A 26009-nucleotide genomic window follows, 5' to 3' on the forward strand; every position below is an offset into this window, starting at 1 on the left:
GTGGGAGCGGCGTATGATGTAATACGCTCTCACGTACTTGGGTGGCCATTTTAGTTAAGCTTTGAGGCGATTTGTTCGTGGACAGTAATCCTTTCGAGGAAGTCGAAGTCAGTGATTCTTTGGAGGAATTCTTTGTGCGATAACATTAGCGGTGATTCGCACACCTTTTCTTCTGCATTAATAACTTTGGAGTGTTTTGCCTAAATTTTAAAAAAAGCATTTTCTTTATTTAAAAAAGGAAAAGAGGGTATATTTTACAAGTTTGGAAATGGTGATTCACACACCTTAGCGTGGCAATTACTTGCTTTGTTATTTGGCAGTTTGGGTTTGCCTGCTCAACGTATTTTTAACAGTTTAGTTCCTATTCCTCCTCCTTCAGGGCAATCTGGGGATAGGCAATGGAATGTATATATGGAAGCCATAGCGAGGCTTAAAAAACAATTTGAGGAGTCTCCTAACACTATGTTAGAGAGACATACATTTTATAAAAGGAAGCAAAAAGAAGATGAGAAAATTAACAAATATATTTCTACTTTGAGAGTTTTAGCAATTACTTGTGATTTTGGTCCCCTACTTGACAACTATATATGGGATCAATTTGTTTTTAATTGTGCTTCCCCTAAAGTTAAGGAGAGGATCCTCAGTTGTAAAAATACTTCTTTATCGGAAGTTGTAGATCTAAGTCTTAGTATTGAAAGATCTATAATTTCTACAAAGGCAATGATGGCGGATCCCTCTCCTAAAGTGAATTTGGTTTCTGAAGAAATGGGCGAGAAGGTTCTATACGCTGTTGGTGGAAAGGAAAAATGGGTGAGCAAGCCAAACCAAAATCAAGCCAAGCAAAACTACTGTTTTAGGTGTGGATCTAAATTTTACATAGGGAATTTTAAAGGTTGCCCAGCCATTATTAAATGCTGCACCATTTATAAGAAGGTTGGCCATTTTCAGAAGGTTTGTAGGTTTCAAAAGAAACCAGTTAAGGTTAACTATGTGGACATGGAAGATTGTTGTGAGAATTTCGACAATCTTTTATTAATGGTGGAAGCAGAGGAAGGTGCAGTCATTATTAAGGGTCCTTTATGCGATGCTTCTATTGATGACATTGATGTGCATGTAATGGTTGATTCCGGGTCGCCTATCACTGTACTACCTTTTATGAGAAGTGGGGAAGAAATGTAAAATTGACACAAACGGATGTAAACCCAAAAGCATTCGGGGAGAAAGATATCGATATGTTGGGCTTTTTCATGGGAAATTTACAAGTTCATGGAAGGTCCATTGTTACTAAGATCTACATGGCAATAAAAGGGAAAGATATTGTGGGGTGGAAGGACTTAGCAAAGATGTGCTTATACCTTGTTCCAGGTGATGAGAACCCTATTTAGGTGCGTGAGTTTCCTGTTTGTTTTGTTGAATGTGCAAAAATAGATCGCTTGGATCTGTTAAATGAATTTAAGAATGTTTTAAGCAATATAATTGGTTTAGTGAAAGGTGCTGAACACAAGATTAGACTAATTCCGGGGGCAACTCCAGTATTTCATAAGGTACGTCCAGTTCCTTTGAGCCTCAGAGCGGAACTAAAAAAAAGGCTTGAGGATTTGTGTAAGGATAAAATTATCAAACCCTCTGAGTCCTCTCAATGGGTCGCCCCCATCGTCGTAGCCCGAAAAAAGAATAATGAGATCAGATTATGTGCGGATCTCAGGGGTCTTAATAAAAATATAAAGGTGGACTGTCATCCTCTTCCCAAGATCCATGAATTGTTGGCAAATCTAGGTGGGGCCAAATGGTTTTCACTTTTGGATTTAAAGTCAGCTTACCATCAGGTCCCCTTGTCAAAAGAATCACAGGAGCTGACTACCTTCGTTACCCCATTTGGCGTTTAAAAAATTTTGAGAATTTTTGAGGTTAGCGTCGGCAGCCAGCGTTTTTCAAAGATTGATGGACTTTTTGTTTAAATATCTGGCGGGGGTCCAAGCATACTTGAACGATATTTTGATTTTTGCTAAAACAATGGATGAACATAATATTTAATTGAGGAAGGTTTTGTCGATTCTAGGAGGGAGAGGAATGACTGTGAGGGAGGACAAGTGTAAATTGGGGGTGTCAGAATTGGAGTACTTGGGCCATTCGATTTCAGATTCTGGTATCAAACCAAAATTCTCTGTGGTAAGAGCTCTTAAAGAAGCCAAACCTCCAGGGGATAAAGATTCCTTGCGCTCATTTTAGGTCTAGCAGAGTACTATGCTAGGTTTGTGGGAAATTATGCTCAAGAGGTGGAACCTCTCCGTTTGTTGCTTAAAAAAGGTCAGAAATTTATTTGGACCAAAGATTTGGACGAGTCCTTTATTAAGGTTAAGGAGTTGATTGTTTCGGCTCAGGCTCTTCATGCTTTTAGGGACAACTGTACTTGTATTATCTCGGTGGATACGAGTATGAAAGCTTTGGGGTCTGTGTTAAGTCAGCAAGTAGATGGTAAAGAGCAAACTGTGGCTTTTGCTTCAAGATCTTTGAAAGAATTTGAGAAGCACTATAGTACAATTCAGAGAGAGGCGTTGGCCTGCGTGTGGGCGGCTCAAATATTTTAAATGTACATCTGGGGTCGTAGATTTGTAATGTTATCGGACCATAAACCTGTTTCTTTTATTTTTAGCAAGGTCACTGGGACCAATAGTCTGTCTCCTAGGTTGACCAGACTAGTTTCTAAACTTCAGGAGTTTAATTTTGAATTAAGCCATATTGCCGGGGGAAAAAACTTCAGGGCCAGATTGTTTATCCAGAATGTTGATGGATAAAGATGACAAAGGTGATTTAGAGGAGGAGGATGTGGAGTGTGTAACTGTGGTTGACGCCATTGAGGAATGGAACTCTGCTATTTCAGAAGAGGATTGGAAAGAAGCTTGTTTGAAGGATGTCATTTTATCTCAAGCTTTGGAATTTTCTCCTAAGGTATGGCCTGATATGAGGAATTTATCTGGTGAAGAATTTTTCTCAGATAGCTGAGGAACTTTCTGTGAAGGATGGCATTTTGTTAAGAGGAGATAAATTTGTTCCGCCAATGTGGATTGAGGAACGTGATTGAAAAGCTAGCACACAAAGGTCACTTGGGTGTAACAAAGATGAGTATGAGTATTAACTCTCCTTACTAGTGGCCTGGCATTGATGCACAGGTTAGGGCTGTAGTGAATAATTGTGAGGAGTGTTTATTGTTGGATAAACATTGGAAAACGCATGATTCTCCTTTGCAGCCTACTCAGTTTTCTGAGGTAGCGTGGGAGAAAGTAGGTCGGGCTTTTTCAGGTCCGTATAATGTTCTGCCAGATGGAAAAAGATATCTTATCCTGGCCGTAGACTAATTTTCTAAGTGGATGTATTACAAGTTCCTGGAGGCACCTAATTCAGATAATACTATTTCATTTTTGGAAAGGGTGTTTTTACTGGAAGGGGCCCCTCAGGTTTTTGTGACGGATAATGGCACTCATTTTGTTTCTGACAAAATGCGCAAGTTTTTGGAATCGCATGATATCAAACAACTTAAGGTGGCGCTTTATTCCCCTTCTACCAATGGTTGGGTAGAAGGTGGGAATAAAATCTTGAAAGAAGGTATTCAAACTGCGATAGGTTCTGGATTGGATGTGGGTAAATATTTGGAAAAAAAAATTGGAATTATAATACCTCACCACATTGTACAACTCAAGTTTCTCCCTTTGAATTGTTACGGGGCAGGCAGGTCCATTCTTCTTTATTACATTCTTGGCTTTATAAAAAGAATCCTAATCTGAGTAAGGGTGGTCAGGAGGAACATTACATTTTGCAGTTAAACAGAAACAAGAAGTGATGAAGAGAAATTTTGATAGAGTCAAAAATGTGATGGATGTACACATCGATATTGGGGACTGGGTTATGATTAAAAAACCCTTCAGAGTTTCTAAAGGAAATTCAATTTTTACAAGTCCTGTTCAGGTTGCTAAAATTAGTACAAATACTGTGTTTTTGGGGGTGAAGGGCTGGTGGAATGTAAGACAGGTGGTAAAATTGTCTAAAGATCAAGCTGCTTTAATCTGTAAGAAGAGAAGATTGTTGTCACAAGAAGGGTGTGATTGGATGCACTGGTTGCAGCAGAATGTTAAGTTTGATTCTTCTTATTCTTCTTCTTCGTCGTGCAGTGCTTAGAAGGTTACCATTCCTTCTTGCAGTAGGAGTGGTCGTATCAGGAAAGTTCCCTCAAGATACAATGAATTTATTTCATATTGAGATTTATTGATTTGTTTATTTATTATTTTTTCTCTTCTCTTTGTGTGTTTTTGCAAAGGGGGGAAGGTAATGTAGTGGTCTTGTAATTGTGCTTGTTTGGCATGCATATACAGATCATGTAAAGAATGTATTTTACATCATGTAAAGAATGTATTTCTTTGATTGTTAGGAGCCTTCTGCAGTCTGGGGTTCGATGGGCTTAGTCAGTTGCTTGTCGGACTCCGGGCTGATGAGGCGCTCCTCCTGTGGTTGTAACCTTGGAATAAACGTACTCCTATTTCTACTTTGGAGTCTCTGGATTTTTATCCACATCGCTGCGTGCAGGTTTCCCCTCCTGTGCTGGACCACAATTAAAACGGGTGTGGTCATGACGAGTCAGCTTGTCATGAGCACACGAGCACTGTGCTGCATGACGAGCTGAGCTCGTCCTGAGCATGGAAGGGGTTAAGACCAATTGGTCTTCTACACTCTGTGTCACCAGCATAGATAAAAGAAAAGTCAAACAGCTTTGTCCCAAAAGAACTAGTTCCCCTGACCTCCACCATCAGATTACGGCGTTGTCGCCGGATCCCTGGAGTGCAGGACTGCAAGATAGGTCAGCGTCTGAAAGGGGCGCGCGCATCAGCTCACACTATTCCTCTTATCTCCTTGTCTCGCTTTTACAGGTTGTTTTTCACCCCAGACATCTATCTTTTCACTGTTCCTGTCTTTCTCTCCAAACTTCTATCACACTTATCTGTGTTTCTCTCTCTTGCTCAAAATGTGATCAAGAAAAATAAGTGTCAAAAAAGGAAATAAGCACAAAACCAGAGATGAAGTACTTCCCATAGGATTAAAATTGGAAATCACTAGGAGTTTTCTTAGAAGCCTTCACTCACCACCCTGAGTGGTGACATGCTTCATCATCGGGCCCATCAGGAGAAGCCGAGTGCCTCCCTGGTGTGCTACAACGCCAGAATACTGCGGAGCTGGATTTTTTGTGACAGTGATGTGAAAAAAATACGTGATATTAAAATTGTCAAAGCACTGTACCATAAAGAAAACATTTTTATTCAATGGTCACCCTGACAAGGTTAAAATATGTGTAGGGAAATGTGCCAATTAATGTATTGGTTATTTCCACTTAAAGTGAGGTTGACATGTTTCAGCCCTTATGTGTGGAATTACTGGGCTTTCTTCAGGACCCTAGGTAGTGTACCTCGGCGGTGTGGGCGCGCTAAGGTCCACCTTACCAGAGGACGTGAAAGTTAAAAATTGCAGTGTAAAAATTAGTGCAAGAAACAAACCATCAAGTTGTGGGATTTAACTCTGTTTTAGAGGAACCTGTATAGTCTGTAAATAAAAAGATCCACAACCCATAGGTCTCGGGAGGGGTTGGGGCGACAATGGCACACCGCCGGCAATGCCCAGCACCCGCTAAGCACCTAGCATCTCCTGCAACCTTTCACCCAATGGAGAAAGTTCCATCAAAGGACAAATGCCTTTCTGGTAAAGTTTAGCAAGTAGAATTGAAAGTTTGCACTTAGATGACCCACTGCTAGACAACTTTTAAAGTGCTTATGCATGCCGTATTAGTAAATCCAGCCCTAGATCTTTAAAATAGATTCATTACTTTTATGTGAATTCAATAGAACTAACCCTTTAAGGACCCATTTCATATTGTAAGGAGCGGGATGATAATGAAGGCTGAGTTGATAATATGTCTCTACAAATGTGCACACTATGAATTAGGAAATTTGTACTAAAATGTGCACAGATTGTGCAAGCGTAAATTTACTTTTGTGTGGTCCTCTACTAACGCTATGACTCACGAGTAATTTTGTTTTCCAAAATATGTTGGACATCACATCTAAAAATCAGAAATCAAGCTAGGAAAAAATAGTTGTCAAAAACACACAAGCAGTTTAAAAGAATATGCAAAATAATAATATAAAATGACAGAAAAGATGTGTTCTGTTTAAAGGCCAATTGCATGGCCTGTGTAGTCAGTACTGATAATCTGTAAACTGGCGAAGAGGTAAATGGTCTGGTATTCTGGATGCTGGACAACACCAAGCATTAAGGCCATACTTAATGCCATTACTTAAATGTGGGCTTGTGTATAAAATAATGCCATTACTTAAGTTTAGACATCACCAGCGACAGCTGTGAGAAGAACTTTCTGCCTTTAAGGCGATAGGCATCTTTATAAAACTGATTATATCAATGTGAAAATGTAATATGTTACATGTGAAACTTGTAATAAAGTCTTTAAAAAATGATAACTTTTGAAAACCTTTACTAGCGTTACTTTAGCATGTCATTTATTTGCCAGCTCCGGGAAGTTTAAGTAAGTATTATTGAGTTTACCTATGACTACTGGCCTTGCAAGGAATACCAGGTGATGTTTTACTACTAATTAGGCCCATGACATGTTTTGTGATACACAATATTGGGGAGAAGAAAGACCTGGGGCTGTATTATGAACAGAACGCACTGCCCTGGTCGGTGCTGCAGCACACCTTTAAATGAGTCAGAGCACCCTTTTATTGTTAATGGACTGCATCAAGGGCTACTGTGAACTCACGTCTGCCCTGCAGCCAGGGCAGCAGATTAATGAAAGGCAGACCTGCTGTTTTAATCAGCCAGTCAGTCTTTCACAGTGCAGGCAGCAACTCAGCCTGCTCTTCCAAGCAGGGCTGAGATCTTCCTGCAGACGTGTGCAATGTGTGACTGCACCTTCTTACAAGGGGATGTTAGGGGAAGCTGTTGGACCCCTTTGCCCTCTTTCAAGGGGCTTTCTCTTTGTGGTGCACAGTCAGTGTAATTCTGAACATTTTTACCTACGTGCCCATGTCTATAGTTGGTGTGGTCTTCAAGGGTGTTGCCTCATTTGCATGAGGCAACATCCCCATTGCAAATGAAGGAACACCCTGTTGTGATTTTTCCTCTACTAGATTTGAGCCAGAGTAATATGTATCATAGAAGTTGCAAGGCAGGCAAATACAGACCCTTCTGTAATACCAAATGTTCCCTGGGATGCAGAAGGCTGGAGCACATGCCAGTTTAACCCCGGGGTACATTGTGTAATAGGCTCCTAGATCCTCCCTACACATACCTCCACCATCTTACCTCAGTGAGCATGAGGAGGCCAATTAGGTATGAGCAGATGGTGATAAACAGGAGAAGTAGCTCCCTGTGATTCTTCTTCCGAAAGAAAGTGGGACACGTGTCGACCACTGCAGTAACCACACACTCCACACCGACAAACTGCGAAGAGATAAGCACAGTGCAGTTGTTAAAACATGCCTTCAATCTTCAGTGATGTCACTGACGTATAGTTCAGAGGTGTCCAATCAAGACTGTAAACCATCTATGTTAGGACTGTACGAAGCCCAGGAAGTAATGTGTAAGAACAAAAAGAAATGTTCATTGGCTCAATGTTTAGCGGGGGAGCCTATCACTAATGAAACGAAGGTTGCGAAATGCTATGGCTGCCTGATCTTGATGCCACCACACGCCTCCTTCTATCAGCAACTTACATTTAGCATCTATTCATCTCACTCTTCCAGGTTCTTTTTCATTCAGGCTTTTTCTATTTCTCTCTATTTTCCTATATATCTTTCTCCTTTCTTTTTCTTCCTATCCAGACTTTTTCTTGCTTGTTTTGGGTCTGGTCCCCAAAAATCAATGCTAGTGCCCACGATTGAATTCCAGCAGCACAAATTAATCATTAGGGCATTCCCATGGATTCAAGCCCCACATAACAATAACATCATTATTTGGATTTCATTTTCCTAAACTGCTGTGAAATTACCTGTTGCTTTTCATTCCCAAGACTGTGACGTGACAGGGTTTGCATGTAGGTATCCCTGCATCATTCTAAGGATAGCAGCATAGAATTCTCTTAAAGTTCCCTGTCCATCATAACATTAGCACTGTCCAGCCCACACAACACTGCCGTAAATCAACAAAGCAATGAACAGGTTTTGAAAAAAAGATTCCTGTGCCAACATAGTGCTTCACATTGCAGGGCCGTCCTGAGGTTAAGTTGGGAGGTAGGAGCTGACACTTGCACCTGAATAGGGCTGTTTCTGTTCCCACACAAAGAGCAGCATACCCCCTGTAGTGAATTTGGAGCCAGAGCAGGAAAGGCAGGGGTTTTGTGATCTTCAAAGGCCTCTTTGAAGTCTCCCCCACTTCAAAGGCACAACAGGGCATAAGTACTGGACCCATGACACCATTAGGCCTGGAAAGAGTTTGCGTGACCAAAAAACTCTGCCGGGCTACTTGGGGTTCTGCAAGCGGCAGAGTGCATTTGGTCATGCCCTTCGCGTTGTTTTTCGATACTGGAAGTTTGTCCCGCGCTGCAAAATCAGCATAAAGGCACCATGCGCAGAGCAAGAGGGCGCTGTTTCTTTTCTTGCCACTCAAATAGATTCTCTACCCGAGCTGCAGCTTTCTCAATGCAAACCGAAGGTTTCTCAACGCGAGTAGTCGTGACCGCCCCTGTTGAGAAATCTGACCACCCCTGTTGAGAAATCTCACAGGGAGGTGCATTTTCCTTGCTGGTACTCACCAACTTGATGTGCAGAAGTCTCCACAAACTCCCCAGATTGCTGGAGTTTACCTTCCAGTACTAGACACCACCAATTCAGAACTACGTTGGTACCAAGGACATTGGGTCGGTAGAAGAGTTGCTGTGCTGCAGGAGGCACTGCCACTTTTCTAACTGCTTTGCTGGTTTGGCCTGCTTCCTGCTAATTGCTGTGCTGTAAGTGGGACTGCCACTTTGCTACCTGTTTTACTGTGTTGACCTGCTGCTTCTTGCCTGACAGTGAGAAGGACTGGATCAGCTCTCTAAATCCTTGAACACAAGTTTCTCCAAGGACTTGCTGGCTTGCCTCTTGTTCTTGAAATCTTAGGGCCATCAAAGACTTCTTCAACTCTGTACCAGCTGCTGCACTCTGCCATCTGTGCACCCTCTTTTGCCTGAGGTGCCCCTCCAGCTCTAGGCCTCAGAAGTGGGTTTTGCAAGTGTTTGCCCCCTACATTGACATATTGTTGTCACCTCTGCATTGATCAGAATTAAAGCAGCGCCCTACGATGCCAACACAGTGCCAATCTGAGAATATTCCCACACAGCTCGACAGCGATGTGGGATCTGACTGCAAGGTTCTATGATGACATAGGCCAATTCGAGGTCCTAACTGTTAGGTTCTATGGCAACGAAGACTTGCTCTACTCGAGGTACTTTTTCGGCGGACACTGCATGGGTCCTGTAGGTGGCTTGCCCTCCATCGTGGTCAGCCTGGAACTCTGGATTTACCCCGGTCTAGCGTGACCTCAAGTAATCTTTTAGCGCTATTGACTTCTGGGCACTATTTTTATGTTTACTCTTTAGAAATTCATATCTCAAGGTCTACATATTGGATTTTTGTTGTTTTGGTCTTGTTTTACACTGAGAAATATTCCCTATTTTCCTAAACTGGTGTGGGGTATGTTTGTGGTGATTTCACTGCATTACTGTAATTAAAGTGTTGCATAAATACTTTAAACATTGCCTCTTATGTTAAGCCTGAGTGCTCTGTGCCAAACTACCAGAGGGGAAGCACAGGTTAATTTAGGTTATTTATCTGACTTACCCTGACAAGGATGGTAGTCTATACTTGGACAGGGTGCAAACCTGTGCCAAATAGAGGCCCAATTTCTAGCAAGAATGAACAGTGAGCCTGAGACCTACGTTTGGTAAACACTGGCCACATAGAGAGAAAAACAAAAAACTGATGAATGGAATGCTTAAATTAATCTCTGTCACCGGTAACAACTCAGGGCTGCATTCCAGGCCACCAGTTTTTGCCTACTATGCGACCTCAGACAGTAACCAGCCATAGGCACCATTGGACCTGCTACAATATGAACAGCCAGGTTGGGACAGTCAGGACGGCTCGCCTCTGAATGGGAACATAAATGAACCCAGACCCATGTCAGCTAACTTGGGGCTCTTCAGGAGGATACAGCTTGATGCAATTCCAAAGTGAGCAAGGGACCCACACCTATTCCTATTGAAGTAGGACCAAGAATGAGTTGCATAGGGTCAGTTTTTGCCTGAGGTGACATAGTAGGCAAAACACTGTGGCCTGGAATGCAGCCCTCAGCAATTACCGGTTGCTGATATTAATTCAAGCATTCCATCCATCACTTTTTTGTTTTTCTCAGTGTGCCGAGTGTGCCCAGATGTGCAAACGTGTATATAACTATGTATGTATGTTTGTACGTAACTATGTATGTATGTATATATATATACACTGAAAAAACCATGGGTTATAGACCATATATAGTTAGGAATTAGCATTTACAAAACCTTATTTTACTCGCACAAAACCATTGAAATTCCATATATAGTTAGTTGCACTAACTATATATCGCGCACCCGCAATTCACTGCTGATGATGTCACATATTACATCATTCATGACATGGTCAGTGACATCACTGATGACATCACTGATGACATCTCAAATGACATCACTGATGACAACATCCAGTGACTGTATGTTTCTGTAAAGTTAAAATAAGTCTTACATATTGAAGAATGAGTGGATGTATAAGTGTCTGGATGAAGGATTTAGTAGGTGCACGACTGACTGTATGAGTGAGTGATTAAATGTGTCTCACTGAGTGCATGGGTTAGTGACTAAACTGTCTTAATTTGTGCATCATTATGTCTGTTGTTCTGTAAACTGCTGCATGTGTTGATCAGTAGCTATATGAGTATATATGGGTTATTGATTGGTTGCCCAAGTATTTGTATGGGAGACTGAGTGTGTGTGTGGGTGGCTGTGCATAGATGTGTGAGCAGTTGATTCGCTAGATGTATGAGTTCAAAAGTGCATGTGGAAACAGCTGTATGGGCGGTTGACTGTGTGCATGAGTGTATTGGTGAGTGAATGTATATCTCAGTGCTACATGTCAAAGTAAGTACATATGTAAAACACAGTACATGTGAGAGTTGACATATATAAATTACTGTGCATAAGACCCAGTGAATGTGTGAGTGGCTGTATGGATCATTGTGAACTTGTATCAGTGATTGTATAAGAGAGTAAATATGTGTTCGAATATGTTTGAATAAGTAAGGTGTATATAACTGTATAGTTGAGGAAATGGAGGTGTGATTGATTCTTTGCATGACTGACTAGGTGTGTGAGTAACTCCATGGATGAGTGACAGTCTGTAAGTGTCTGTTTACACTGAGTGTATCTAAGGTTATATTAGAGTCTGAAGAGGTTCATCGTATTATCACATGAATGATGTCATCAGTGATGTCGTCAGTGATGTCATTTGAGATGTCATCAGTGATGTCATCAGTGATGTCACTGACCATGTCATGAATGATGTGACATCATCAGCAGTGGATTGCGGGTGCGCGATATATAGTTAGTGCAACTAACTATATATGGAATTTCAATGGTTTTGTGCGAGTAAAATAAGGTTTTGTAAATGCTAATTCCTAACTATATATGGTCTATAACCCATGGTTTTTTCAGTGTATTTTCAAGGTTTTGTAAATGCTAATTCCTAACTATATATGGTCTATAACTCATGGTTTTTTCAGTGAATTTTCAAGGTTTTGTAAATGCTAATTCCTAACTATATATGGTCTATAACCTATGGTTTTTTCAGTGAATTTCAATGTTTTTTTAATAGCAAATATCAAAAGCTTTAAAATGTCAAGTACGTGGTAGGTAAAAACATTTTCGTGTTTATGCACGCTGATGTGCTTTGAACGCTGCCCCCCCCCCTCTTTTCTTTTAGGAGTATTCTCTCTTTGCAGATAGTGAAGGGTAGGTAACGCAGGCCTTTGCCCCCGTTGTAATCCGTCGTGCCATCTTCCCTCTCCATTTGATTGATTGTTATCCAAGCATTTACTGTTTTGGAATTGGTTCTCTTTGGTTCATTCTCTATTTACAAACAAGCACAGAGTCGCAATACTCTATTTAGTCTTTGCAGATAGTGAACAATCGTTAAAAAAACTAAAGGAATCAAACAAAATCAGTAGGCCACTAATGGGATCTCTTTTTGACCTCGCTAAAATAGAAACATTAGGAACAACCCCTCATGAGAAATACAAAACTAGTGAGAGGAACTGAGCTCGACACCATGATGGCTGCAAGACAGCTCGGCTTCGCCACCCACCCCGCCCAAAATAACGACAAACCCTATGCAAATATTATAAATATATACAACACACCAGCAAAGTAACAGGGTAAAACGTTTTATTAAATAACTATTTACATGGCAGCCTGCTGCAACATCCATCACTGTTCCTGTCGAGGTAGCATAGCTGGCGGCTTAGGGGTGGAGGACCGTTGTGCAAATTGCCCGGGGACGACACCATGCGCCAAGACTCGTCCCCAGTACATCCAGAGCTGATGTCCGACAAGTTGTGTGGGGGGATGCCTTGCTGATGCCGCCACCCCCACCACCACCTTCTTGTTGCCTGATCCGGCTAGCTCAATCGATCGAGCATGAGACTCATGCACTCTGATCTCCTTGGCCTCAGTCAAGCATCAATAGTAAGATTTTCAGACGTGAGTGTAGGTTCATGGTTTTCCATCCACAGACTAAAAGCCTGGAGTGGGAGTGAAAGAACCATAACTAGGTAAGAAGGAAGGCAGAGGCTGTGGGAAGGACTCTGGATATGGTATGTTGCTTGGTCCCTGAGATGCTTCGATGTCACTGCCTTGCACAAATGGCATAAGTCCTGGATGTTGGGTGCCATAGTTGAGGGTTCTGAGCAGCGCTTGTAACACTGTCTGAAGCTTATTTGCACCTGCTGCAGCTTCACTATTCTCAAAGTAAGTGGGGGCTGTTTGTGGACCTGACTGCATTGGAAAACAATGTGATGCGGTGCCTCCCTGAACCGCTTGACGGAGGCCCCCGAGGGGCGGTGTGATGGCGCGGACTCGGAGGGGGCGCTTGGCTCGGGCCCCCTCCCCAAGTCTTGTTGCCCTGGTGTGGCCTGAGATCGCCCCCGACATAGGCGGCCGGCTCCCGGGGTCAAGCAGAACTTTTTGCCTTTTGGTGACTCTTCCATTCTGGACCTTGTCCCACAATCCGTTCGACCTGAAGACACGTCCTGCGGTGCCCTAGTCCGACCATCACATATTCCTGCGCCAGAAGACGGCGTGGGGTGCACTAGAAGGGAGAGGCGGCGCGAACGAGCCTCCCCCACCTCCCCAGGTGGAGGTTTCTCAGGTACACCCCAGCGCTTCACGCAACCAGCTGACTTGCGCCCGCTCTTGCGGAACAGTGCCTCCCTCGGCCAGCTGAATTGCGCCTGCTCCACACCTTGTCCCACAATCCGTTTGACCTGAAGACACGTCCTGTGGTGCCCTGATCCGACCATCACATATACCTGCGCCAGGAGACGGCGTGGGGTGCACTAGAAGGGAGAGGCGGCGCGAACGAGCCTCCCCCACCTCCCCAGGTGGAGGTTTCTCAGCTACACCCCAGCGCTTCACTCGACCAGCTGACTTGCGCCCGCTCTTGCGACACAGTGCCTCGCTCGGCCAGCTGAATTGCGCCTGCTCTTGCTATTACAGCGTCTCACCCGCCATCCAACGGAATTGCACCCAATCTTGCGGTACAGCGACAGGCGGCTGCCACGGAGCTCACAAAATGGCGGTCGGCTCTACAGACTTGGGCCTGGCCTGCAAGGATGGCTCTGGGCAACTGACGGAACTTCTTTATTACAGCAACGCTGGAACTCGGACGCTTGACTGCTAGGGCATGGGCCCCATTCCCAAAAGCGTCCCCTCAGCCTTGAAGATTCTACAAAAGTCACCGGGGCCCTCGACTCCCGCAGACTTCCGGTGGGGAGCGACTGCCATGATTGCTCGCGGAATGGCCACGACGTAGCCATGGGGTGCTCTCATGCTGACGCCAGCTTCAGTCTGAAACATCCAGAAACACTGTAGACTACCAATTCGATCAGTTCCGGTGGAGCCCCAACGTGACCCGGTAGAGAAGAACTTGCCCTCCCCTCTTTGACTGATGGTTCTTGTTGCCTGTCCCTTCTGTTGTCATTTAACAGAACTTTTTAGACTGCTGAAAGGGGTTCTGTTCCGACCGCTGGTTGGTGGAGACATTTTGACTATATTCTGGACCTACGTTGTCGCGTAATGCGTCATATGACACGCCGCGTTAGCGCACCCGGAAGTGCTCCGGTGCGCGAGGCGCAAAGCGCAGCCTCCCGGAAGCGATCCGGGGCGTGGTGCGCAGCGCGCAACGTAAGCATAACAGGTCATGTGACTTGTTAATAGAACTTTTCATTGGTTCATTTCACTTTTGGGTTCCTAATTATGTAAGGCTAGGTCATGTGACCTAAAAATAACACTTTTCATTGGTTCAGAACTATTTTTGGTCCCAAATGATGAAAACCCCTCGTTTCCTCACTCTGACTTTCATCTTTGTAAGAGGAAAACCTTTTTTCATCACTTAGCAATAGCAAGTGTTGTAGCTTCAACTGGTGCATCCCCACCACCACCACCTCCTCCTAGGAAGAGAGGACCACCTCCTCAGATCATCCTACAACAAGAGGAGGAAGAAGAGGAAGAGGAGCAAGGCACAGGGAGGTTTTTGCCTGAACAGCCAAGGAGGTCCCATGGCAAAGAAAGTGACTGGGAGGGGGTGCTTGGCTCCTGCCCCCTCCCCAAGTCTCGCTCGGCCAGCTGAGTTGCGCCCAGTCTTGCGGCCTACAACATGGAGAGGCCGGGGCGTTGACTAGGCGGAGCCTCCGGCCGCAACCACAGCGCCAACGATTGCTGCTGACGGAGGGGAGCCTTGCCGGTGAGAGCCACTGATCTGAAGAACCGCTGCCTGCGGTGCCTCCCTGAAGAGCTTGACGGAGGCCCCCGAGGGGCGGTGTGGTGGCGCGGACTGGGAGGGGGCGCTTAGCTCCTGCCCCCTCCCCAAGTCTCGCTCGGACAGCTGAATTGCGCCCACTCTTGCGTCCTACGACATGTAGAGGCCGGGGCGTTGACTAGACGGGGCCTCCGGCCGCAACTACAGCGCCAACGATTGCTGCTGACAGAGGGGAGCCTTGCCGGTGAGAGCCACTGATCTGAAGAACAGCTGCCTGCGGTGCCATCCTGAACCACATGACAGAGGCCCCCGAGGGGCGGTGTGGTGGTGCGGACTGGGAGGGGGCGCTTGGCTCCTGCCCCCTCCCCAAGTCTTGTTGCCCTTCTGTGGCCTAAGATCGCTCCCGACATAGGCGGCCAGCTCCCGGGGTCCGGCGGAACTTTTTTCCTCTTCCTTTCTGCATCTTGTCCCACAATCCGTTTGACCTGAAGACACGACCAGGTCCCTGAATGTGTGCAGGGGGACGCTATTGATTGAATCAAGATGGCGGCTTCACACAAAGCTGACTCAAGTGTTGCTGCTGATGCTATGCAGACAAAAACTGGTTTTCAGTTTGTACATTCTTCAGGATTTTTCCATCCAAGTCTGGTTGAGAGTTTCTAGAATGATGGCTTCAGATTTTCAACATACGGTGTGGTGACGCGGACTGGGAGGGGGCGCTTGGCTCCTGCCCCCTCCCCAAGTCTTGTTGCCCTGGTGTGGCCTAAGATCGCCCCCGACATAGGCGGCCGGCTCCCGGGGTCCGGCGGAACTTTTTTCCTCTTCCTTTCTGCATCTTGTCCCACAATCCGTTTGACCTGAAGACACGACCAGGTCCCTGAATGTGTGCAGGGGGACGCTATTGATTGAATCAAAATGGCGGCTTCACACAAAGCTGACTCAAGCGTTGCTGCTGATGCTATGCAGACAAAAACTGGTTTTCAGTTTGTACATTCTTCAGGATTTTTCCATCCAAGGCTGGTTGAGAGTTTGTAGAACGATGGCTTCAGATTTACAACATACGGTGTGGTGGCGCGGACTGGGAGGGGGGCGCTTGGCTCCTGCCCCCTCCCCAAGTCTTGTTGCCCTGGTGTGGCCTAAGATCGCCCCCGACATAGGCGGCCGGCTCCCGGGGTCCGGCGGAACTTTTTTCCTCTTCCTTTCTGCATCTTGTCCCACAATCCGTTTGACCTGAAGACACGACCAGGTCCCTGAATGTGTGCAGGGGGACGCTATTGATTGAATCAAGATGGCGGCTTCACACAAAGCTGACTCAAGTGTTGCTGCTGATGCTATGCAGACAAAAACTGGTTTTCAGTTTGTACATTCTTCAGGATTTTTCCATCCAAGGCTGGTTGAGAGTTTGTAGAACAATGGCTTCAGATTTTCAACATACTACTCTTCAACATTCTTCCTAAATGTAACAATGTGAGACTCACTAGGAGAACGGCCGTTTATCTTTCCTTTCAAAATGCTGCCAACAATATTTTCTGAATCGAAGACACCATCTTGTAGCATAAAAAGCTGCGTCAAGGGTGTAATTGCCCAGAATATCTTGTTTTCTAGTGCTCGTAATGACGAAGCCAGAACTGCCGAAAGGGATTCTGGTCCTGCCGCTACTTATTGGAGACATTGAACTATACTCTGGACCTGCCTGGCCTCGACCAAAATGGCGCCAGTATGGGAGCGACTTGCAACTCCTTATGACGTTCTAGTTACTTAGCCTTGATGCTATGGGGGATGTATGCGGTCTTTGTGTACATGGCGGGCGGGGAAGGGTACTGACTGGGAATACGGACAACCCTATTGATGTCGATTTTTAATTATTGATTATTGTATTAATAAAGCTTCGAAGTAATGTTACCCATGATACTCGCCCATGGTGTGCGTATGGCGGGGAAGGGTACTGACTGGGAATACGGACAACCCTATTGATGTCGATTTTTCATTATTGATTATTGTATTAATAAAGCTTCGAAGTAATGTTACCCATGATTCTCGCCCATGTTGTGCGTATGGACGATTTTATTATAACTGATCCTTTTATACTTTCAATTAAAAAATCAACCTTCACTGATCCTGCAACCGTTTGTCACGTTTAGTTTTTTCAATTAAATGGCTCGCTTGTTATATACTCCTATACCCCTGGCTTTAACCCTTTCCTACGCGCGGTCTGTACTACCGCCCTCGGGCGATCTATGTAATGAACAGACTACCCTTTCCGAAACACAAGGGAATGCATCTCAGATGTACAGAAAGGCATCCCTTCAGGTTCGGTCCCACACACCCTTACAGTGAGAATCCCCTCACCAATCACAATACAGGATCGTTATCAGATAGTAGGAACGCGTGTGGTGTGACGGATCTCATGGGGTGGGGGCCTTGATCGACTGTAACTCCTTTGAAGAGGAGTGATTCTTTACAGTTGGGGCCATAAACTACATCCGCAGGGCTAGGTGATAGCCTGGGACCAGCCTGGACAATCGGACACAGATGAAGAGGAGTGTCAGAGGGTGCGGTAGTGAATAGGGTGAAAGGGAGGTGTCGGGCGGGCACAGGGTGTGATTCTCAGGGAAGAGCAGCGCAGATGGGGGGAGGTTTATGGCCCATGCATGAGAGAGAGAGCGGGGGTGACCAGTGCGTGGGGGAGATGCTTGCGAGGGTGGGGAGCCGTGCTGAGGATCGGCGACGTGCAGAGAGTTGGTCTGGTCAAGGCATCTAAAATGGCTGCCGTGCACGACAAAAGTGTGGCATTGGAAAAAAGGCAAGATGGCGCAGACAATGTTTATCAATACGGATTAATTTTCCACAGAGAAAACGGGGGAGGTCAGAGAGGGGGGGTGTTCGTAGCGCCAGGGAGACGCGCTGGGGACCGGCGAGGGGCAGAGGAGCCATAGCGCTTTCTAAATGGCTGCTGCTTGCTAGAGCGTACGTGCCTGAGTGGGGACAAGGTGGCGCCGATTATGTTGACATCGCAAACCAGATTTTAACACTTAGACATGAAAGTTAAAACTGCACCATTGCTCCCCCCCCCCGACTGTCACCCTCCTTTGCCTCAGCTTGGATCATCATTTGCTAAAGTGTTCAAAGACCCCACCGTGAGTATAAGCACAACCGAGGCCTTACTGCACACCCTGAGAAAAACTACGCAGCAAGACAATCTCTACCTTCTCCCTTTTCCATGTTCCAACGCTTTGAAATGAACAATATATTTACTCGCAGTGACAAAATGACGGTCAACACTTCCTGATTTCCTTCCAATTGAACGTTAACAGACGTCACGCATAAAAAAAAAAAAAAACGCTCACGCGCAGCTGCTGGAAGACATGTATCAACATATATGAGCATCCTCAGCCACCCTCAGAAAACATAGGGGGTCAGGATACGTCTCCCGTACCCCCTTATAACCATTTCCTACATTGTTTTTCCTCCATCTTGTAATTTAATTAAAACGAAACACAAAATGGCGAATTCCCGTTTCGCTACCGTTTCGCGACCCGGTTCGCGAACCGGGAAGCGCTTCTACCGTGAAAAATCAATTTTTTTTTATTTGCCCCACGGGACCCTTTAATAACCCCAACATCATTCCTAGGGGGTCAAGAGGGGTCTACCTTGCCCCCTTTCATTAAATTCCCCCTTCGTTTTTCTCCTCCTCTTGTCTCTTGATCCTACCGAGAGACAAGATGGCGGCCGGTCCGGACTGTTTAGAATGTTGACAGACACCGGAGAGCCAATCAGCTTCGCTTCGCGAAGTTCCGTTACGCGCGAAGTACGCGAACCGGAGCGCTACCCGGAGCGCTGTCACAGATATATCTGTTTTTTAAAACGTTAATTTCTCAAAATCCACTGGAGCACATATATTGAGACCTAGCAAAGGCACATCGGGCTAACAGTCCCTACAATTTTGCCAAGTTTCGTGCAAATCCATTCAGCCGTTCGAGTAAAAGTGAGGCCAAACGCCCTATGGAAAACTCAATGTTAAAAACGCGTTTTGGGACCCCCCTTTTTTCTCGGCCCCCCTTGACGAAACCCCTCCAAATTTTCAGGGGCTGCTCAGAAACAAAATGTGCCATTTTCCTGAAAATTTTAGCCAATTCCGTCCACAAACGCCAAAGTTATTAGACATAGAATTTTCAAAAGTCCCATAGAGAAAAAATCCTAACTATATATACCTACTGGCGACCGCCAGTAGGTAATACACACATATATATATATCAAGAGGTTGTACCTCGAAACGCGTTGAGTAGGAGCTAAAATAAAAGCTCTTGGATAACTGCAAAGCTGGCCTGGACATTCCTGTTTTGTATCGTGTGGAATAGTTTTTTGGAGATTTGGGGAGTGGCTGCCCCGTCCAGGCCCTCCGCTGCAAGAGGCAGGGGTTCAGAGCCTGCAATTACATTTGGATATATATATATATATATATATATATATATATATATATATATATATATATATATATATATATATATATATATTTTCCCAATCCTGGCTTGGCTTCGAAAAGAACAGGCACCGACTCCGTGGATGAAGATCAAAGGTTTTTATTCACCAATATAGATGATCAGACGCGTTTCGGCGGACAAGTCCGCCTTGTTCACTACATCTATATATATATATATACAGTTTCACAGTTTGCCCATGGCGAGGTGCACTCCTTATTGGCAAAGTATTAGGAACAGGAAAAGGGTGTCAGGCACAACGGCGTCTGCAGCTACCTGACGCGTTTCGGGCATACGCCCTTCTTCGTAGAAATACGCTGCTCCCAGTGTTCACCCTTTTATTGAAAAACTCAATCAGCCAATGACACACAGGTGAGTCATCATACTGCATTCTGGGACTGGAAGTCCATCATAAATCCCAAGTGGGGCTGCTGGCAAGATGCTGTAAATACCCAATGTTTATGTCCTCGTTGTGCCCCCAGCATCTTTTCAAATACTGCCAAACGCCTGTTAGTCCGCTCTGCACCTCGGTTGAGAAGCTGCAGAACCGCTCCTCTCATATGGATTCTCATTATGGCAGTGACATTACTGAATTTCCCATCATTCATTTGCACAGGATATGGCAGCACTAGATTTCCCTCATCTATCTGCTCAGGAAAGGGCATCACTGGTTTCCCACCAAATTTGCCTTTGACGAAGAAGCAAAACAAGAGGACTCATTTTCCATTGTGGGAGTGACATCACTGGATTTTCCATTGCCCATCTGCACATTGACATCACAGGGTTACCCCTTATACAGCTGCACAGGAAGTGGTATAACTGGATTTTTTAACATCCATCTGCACAGGAAGTGGCATCACTCGTTTTCCATCAAAACTGTCTTCACTTGATAGTGGGCCAAATGCAAGTTTATCTGTGACCATCTAGTTCCCACCTGCACCTAGTGCCAGGACCCCTAGTCCTCCTCCCTCCCACCTAACCCCTGTTACTACTCCACCATGACCCATTGCTCCCTAAACCCCGGTCACATGTCCAAGTGGTCTTTCACCACCCAACACTGTAGGTGAATTATCCTGTGCCACTTGCAATTTCGTATGCACTATCCCAGACCAACCTCACTCCCTCCATACACTTCACACACACAACACACATCAACTCACACACCTGACCCACACTACACTACACCCGTCCTGTCCTTTATGCTTCTCAACACTCACTCTAGAAATTTGGAATCTGCTAAAAGACCTCTCAGGTCCTGCTCTTCATGACAAAACCTTGTTCACTCCCTCGTCAGCCCCCACCGTTGTCACACCAATTCTCCTGGAAACAAGATCACAAGACAGGACAGGGAAAATGGACCGGGAAGCAGAATTACCATCATCTTTAAGGAATCCCTCTAATGCTCCACTACCTCATGAAGCACCACCAGCAATATGGAACACATGATCTTCAGACTTCTCTTCAGCGTCTGCTACACCCTGGGAGTCCCAGAGGCACTTTTCTAGTGTTGTAAAAAACCCTGATGGAATGATCTACAATTAGAGGGACTATTCACGCCTCATGGACTCAATCTGATGATTCGAGTACTGTAAGATTCACATGATCATAAGAGCATACTCAGTTATACTCTTACGTGATTGATAATCCAGAAGTAGTAAAGAATTTCCTAACTTAGAAACTGGAAGTGCTCCTGGAGCATTGTTCTCTACTTGGAGCCTCTGAAGCATCGCACTCGAATCGTAGCCTGTCGCTGCCAGAGCAAGAAGGTTTGAAACAGGTAGGTTTACACACTCGGTACCGAGGCAGTTTGGGAAGTTACTACAGAGGCTGTGTGTGGGAAGAGAAGACTGGAGGCCAATGTTAGTGCTAACAACTGATGTGTATAACAAATGGATTTCCAGGCTAGTGAGACATCTATGGTATACTACTGTAAGTAGCTACCAGCCGATAGTAATTGTACTAATCTATAATCAACTTTATCGCCGTAGAGTCATCCATTGCACAACACCCTGCTAACACGCTAAGTTGTGTCATTTTGGGGCACTTCCTCAGTAAATGTTGTTCCTTTGCTCCAGGAGGACCCTTGCATGATAAGCCCCTGTGCTGGGCAGAGCTCAAAGCAGAAATCAGATTAAAACGATTTGCAAGGCCTTCTGTTCAAACCAGAAAATACAAAAGGAAAGCGAATGACTTCTGTCATTTAGATACAGCCATGGGGTCACACACTGGAACTGCTAAAAAAAGTAAAAGCGTTTCCCTTGTGGGAACGAGCAGGGGGAACCATCTGTTTGAAGTTAATTACAAACAGATGTCGCCAAAGCTTGCTCCTGCAAGGGAATTGCCAAACATGCACGCATTGCCATTGAAAGCAATTCAATGGTGCACATTTTTGGCCTAAAAAGCAAATCGATTCCAAGAGGTTTCCTTATATGCAACGCATACGAGCTGCGTAGGCAAGAACTAAAAGCATTGTAACATCTGCTCCACATCACTGCCTTTTATTAACAGACCCACCATGAGTTAGCTTGGAGGAGTAATTAGGAGGACAGATTTCAATCAAGCAACAGAAAAGACAGCTGAAGGTTGCCCAATTGTATGCAACTGTGCAAACCTTGTGGTCTATCTGAAATACCATCGTCAAACCTTGAATATCTGTTGTAGTGCCAGGAAGACTGAGAATTGTTCTTTCAATTCCACTGATAGGATTAAATCTTCTGGATAAAAAAAATGTAGTATTTCGACTTTCATCTGGCCATTTTGGAAGAAAGTTCAATCCTTGTTTTTGACGCAGTCGCAGTTCAGTTGATCAAATATTTTTTTATCCCTCTTTTTTCCCAAAAAACGACATCAACACTAGGTCCTGCTGCTTCTTTATTTCTTTAGATTTTGGCAGTTTAGAAGATATTCAAAATTGGATTCATCCATTGTGGGTATTGTATTGAGGTAAATTTGGGTGTGGTGAGAATGGGACGAATGGAAGTGTGGTGTAAATGTGTTGATAATCCCTTTCTTTGCTAACAAGAGTATGTTATGTTGATTTTCAGCTCTTGTGTGTTCTGTGTCCTGAGGAGAGCCATTAAAGAAACTTGTCAGGATTCGAAGTCTACAGCCTTTCTTTCAGCCGGATAAGTGTTCTGCACATGTATTACCACTATTTCTTGTGTACAGTTAATTTGGAATTTTCACAAACTGTTTAAGTGCATAGTGGGGTCACTATTTGTCCCTGTTAAAAAACAACATACATATCCTTAGGAAGGTAGTCTTTAGAGGTGTTGTTGTAACATTGTACTTGTAGTAGTACAGAACTAGAGCGCAAAAATAATTTCTTGTACTATACCGTTATATGTGTTATGTAATATGTCTGTTCATTACTATGTTAATTGTTTAAAAAAATGTAAAAAACAAATCAAGTATTTTTACTAAATTGAGCAATTTCATGAAATAAATGTTTATTGAAAAAATTATTTTTTATTACATTCACGTGATCATATTAATTCAAGTATGTGATCTCGGTATGTAAGTGGTTTGAGAAATGTTTATCAGTACTGGCACTTTTTTCTATGTTTAATATATTACGGTCTAGCATTAAAGATTTGGGGCCAAACCCTATGTAGTTAGATGCCTTAATCATAAAGCGCAAAGATTATTTTCATACTAAATACTGCCAATCCAGGTCTTGAGAAGTTTCTTTCCCTGTTATTTTAAGATCTAGTTTTGCAATATCAATTTGTCAATTAAGAGGGTACAATTTAACTTTCAATTCCCTGGAAACCATGGCTAGCTCCCTCTGCCCATTTGAATTCACGCTGCAAAATCTCACTTTTGCTCCCTTCTGATATTTTTTGCTCCTCTCCACATCCTGGGCATTGCCAAAATATTAATATTGCCACATGTACTATTATTTCCCAAGATACAAGGCCTGTTTCTATTCTTTCTGCCTGAATCATAGAAGATCTGGGTAGGGACAGTAGATTTTTTAAACACTTTCCCTCTTCAGCGTCCCACCCCCTTTTGCCACTTCTAGCATAACATTTTGGCTCTGTTTTGAAATTGAGGCAGTATCATGGTCATATAAGCTTTCAAAACAGGTCTATCTTACGTCTCTCTATAGTTATTAATATATTTTTTCATCCCACTGACTGAAGTCAGTGCTCGGATTCTTAGTGCGTTCAGATGGGTATTGCATTATAAGAATTTCTGAAACCACATTCGTTATTTGTACTCCTTTACTATTTCAAACTTTGTGGAACCAAGGTACCAGCTAATTTTGTTCCTGTTCTTAACAAAACTCAAAAGCTTGTTTTTTTCCAAAGTTACCATGAGATCTTTTTGTCTACAGTATTCATTAAACTTATTCAACTTCCTTAGCAGACCAATCTCTGTTTGATCTATAATTACAAGATTGTCCGCTTAGAGTGAGCAGGCAATGTGTTCATCTAATTTAGGACTGGCACCCCATGCATAGCTCCAATATAGTATGCAGGTCAGCTATAAACAAGGAAAAAAGCAAGGGAGCCAAAAAGCACCCTTGTCTTAGCCCATTTCTGATTGGGGCAGTGTCCTATCTTTGTCCAGGATAACCTGTGCCCAGTTGTGGCTATGAAGCCCTTGTATCAGAGGCCCTTGGGGATGGTCAGACTGATTAACATGTCCCACAGCTGATTTCGGTCTACTAAATCAAATGCTGCCCAGAAGTCGACAAAGCATTTGAACAGTCTACCCCCTGCTCCACTGACTTCCGAGCAATAGACCAAAGGGAGAAGCAAGATCAGTTGTGGAGTGCCCTTTCTTAAAGTCTCCATGTTCAGGAGGCACTATCTGTTTTCGTTCTACCTATTATTTTTGCAAAGACCTGCTCTCCCACATCCAGTAGATTGATTAACCTATAGCTTTTAGGTTTCTTTATATCTCCCCGCTGATGGATGGGTCTAATAATTGCTCCTTTCCAATTTTCCGGGATCTGTCCAGAGTCGAGAATGCTTGAAAACATTTTGGCAAAGAATTCAACCCACCAGTCTGACCTGATCTTTATAACAACTGCCGGGAGATTATCAGGGCCAGCTTCTATAGTCAATGTTAATTTTGCTACGGTGCACCTGATGTTTCATACCGAGAAGAGAATCTAGTATCCTCCTCCAACTCATTTCATAGTATGCCTTTCTGGTATGTTTCATCCAGCCCTTCCCCATATAACTCACCCAAATATCCCTCCCAAGCATCTTCTGTCGCCGCATAAGTCCTAGTCCCCTGTGACTTTCCAGATCCCTCTTGGACTAGCTTCCCGAACCTTTTTTATATCTTTTGTTTCTATTGCCTCCAGTAAACTTCCCCAGCATCTCTCTTTGTATATTCTTTTTTGTTTCCTAATGGCCATTTTATATGTTTTCTTTAATTTCTGTAGGCTATCTGTTGTACTTTTCCTATCTTTCAGTTCGCACGCTTCAGTGTTCATCAGGTAGAATGTTGGTGGGCTGCCTGGTTACCCTGTTGTGGTGTTCCTCGCATGTAGTGCACACTTGAAATATTTGTAAGACTTGTTGCAGATATAATGTACATGTGAAATACATTGTGTACTGCAACATCCATGAAATAAGTGTAGAGGCTTACTTTACTCGAAAGCGCAGTTCTTGTTGATATGGCCACGTGAGAGGGAGTACAGCATGCTTGAGCTGGAGCTGTCCGATGTGATGGACACTGGTGGCGTTCTTTCTTGTTTGCTTATCTTCTGCCAACCATACTGCCTTTTGCCTGCCGCAATAAAGTTTCAGCATAACCAGATGGAGTCTGGGGGACATCGCAGTGTTTCATGGATGGAAGGCGAGGAATTGTCGATGTTGGATTACTTTGGGGGCATGGTCCGTTACAGGCATGTTGGAGGTCATTTTTAAAATGATAATTAAACATCAAGTTAGACCAAAGACGACGCTGGATTTTTGTTGATTCCCGTTTTTACAAATGTTTCTTGTATGGCTACATCGTGTGCATGTCCTTAATACTACGTTTGCACGCAGTCAATGAGTAACAGTGCCAAACTGTTGGACACTTGGTGTATTTGCAGGGATTTCTTCCACAGAGGTGTTCAGCATTGACTATTTGGACAGGGAAAGCTTATTTGACTGTTTGTGGTCTGACTCATGTGGAACTCAGTCGCATCAGCATATATTAACATGTTACAGGCAATATTACATGCTTGTGTGTCGTGCTACATGTACTTTCTGTTTTCCTCGTGTCTGCAATGGATTCACATGTTGCTTGAGTGGGGTACTTTACCAGTGTGTGTCCACAGTTTTTTTTCTCAGTAAGAGGTCGCTCACCGGCGTTGATTCTTGTTTTAGGAATTTCTACAGTAGATGCTTCCGATGTTTTGCTCGTCTACAGAGCCTATTTACTTATGGTTGTCCCAATACATAAAGAGTTTGCATTGTTAACA

The 26009-nt window shown here is 44.2% G+C and overlaps 1 protein-coding gene across 1 annotated transcript in view; it reads right to left on the bottom strand.

Annotated features, from left to right (window-relative positions):
• Positions 1-26009, bottom strand: part of LOC147733934 (sodium- and chloride-dependent GABA transporter 2-like) — a 1073416-nt gene that overhangs the window by 121950 nt on the left and 925457 nt on the right. The window contains exon 11 of the mRNA XM_086952829.1: positions 7366-7503. Coding sequence (XP_086808955.1) covers positions 7366-7503 — 138 coding nt within the window. The remainder of the gene's footprint in view (positions 1-7365; positions 7504-26009) is intronic.

The sequence above is a fragment of the Lissotriton vulgaris genome, chromosome 1_2 (assembly GCF_964263255.1).
Source record: "Lissotriton vulgaris chromosome 1_2, aLisVul1.2, whole genome shotgun sequence".
NCBI classification, from domain to species: Eukaryota; Metazoa; Chordata; class Amphibia; order Caudata; family Salamandridae; genus Lissotriton; species Lissotriton vulgaris.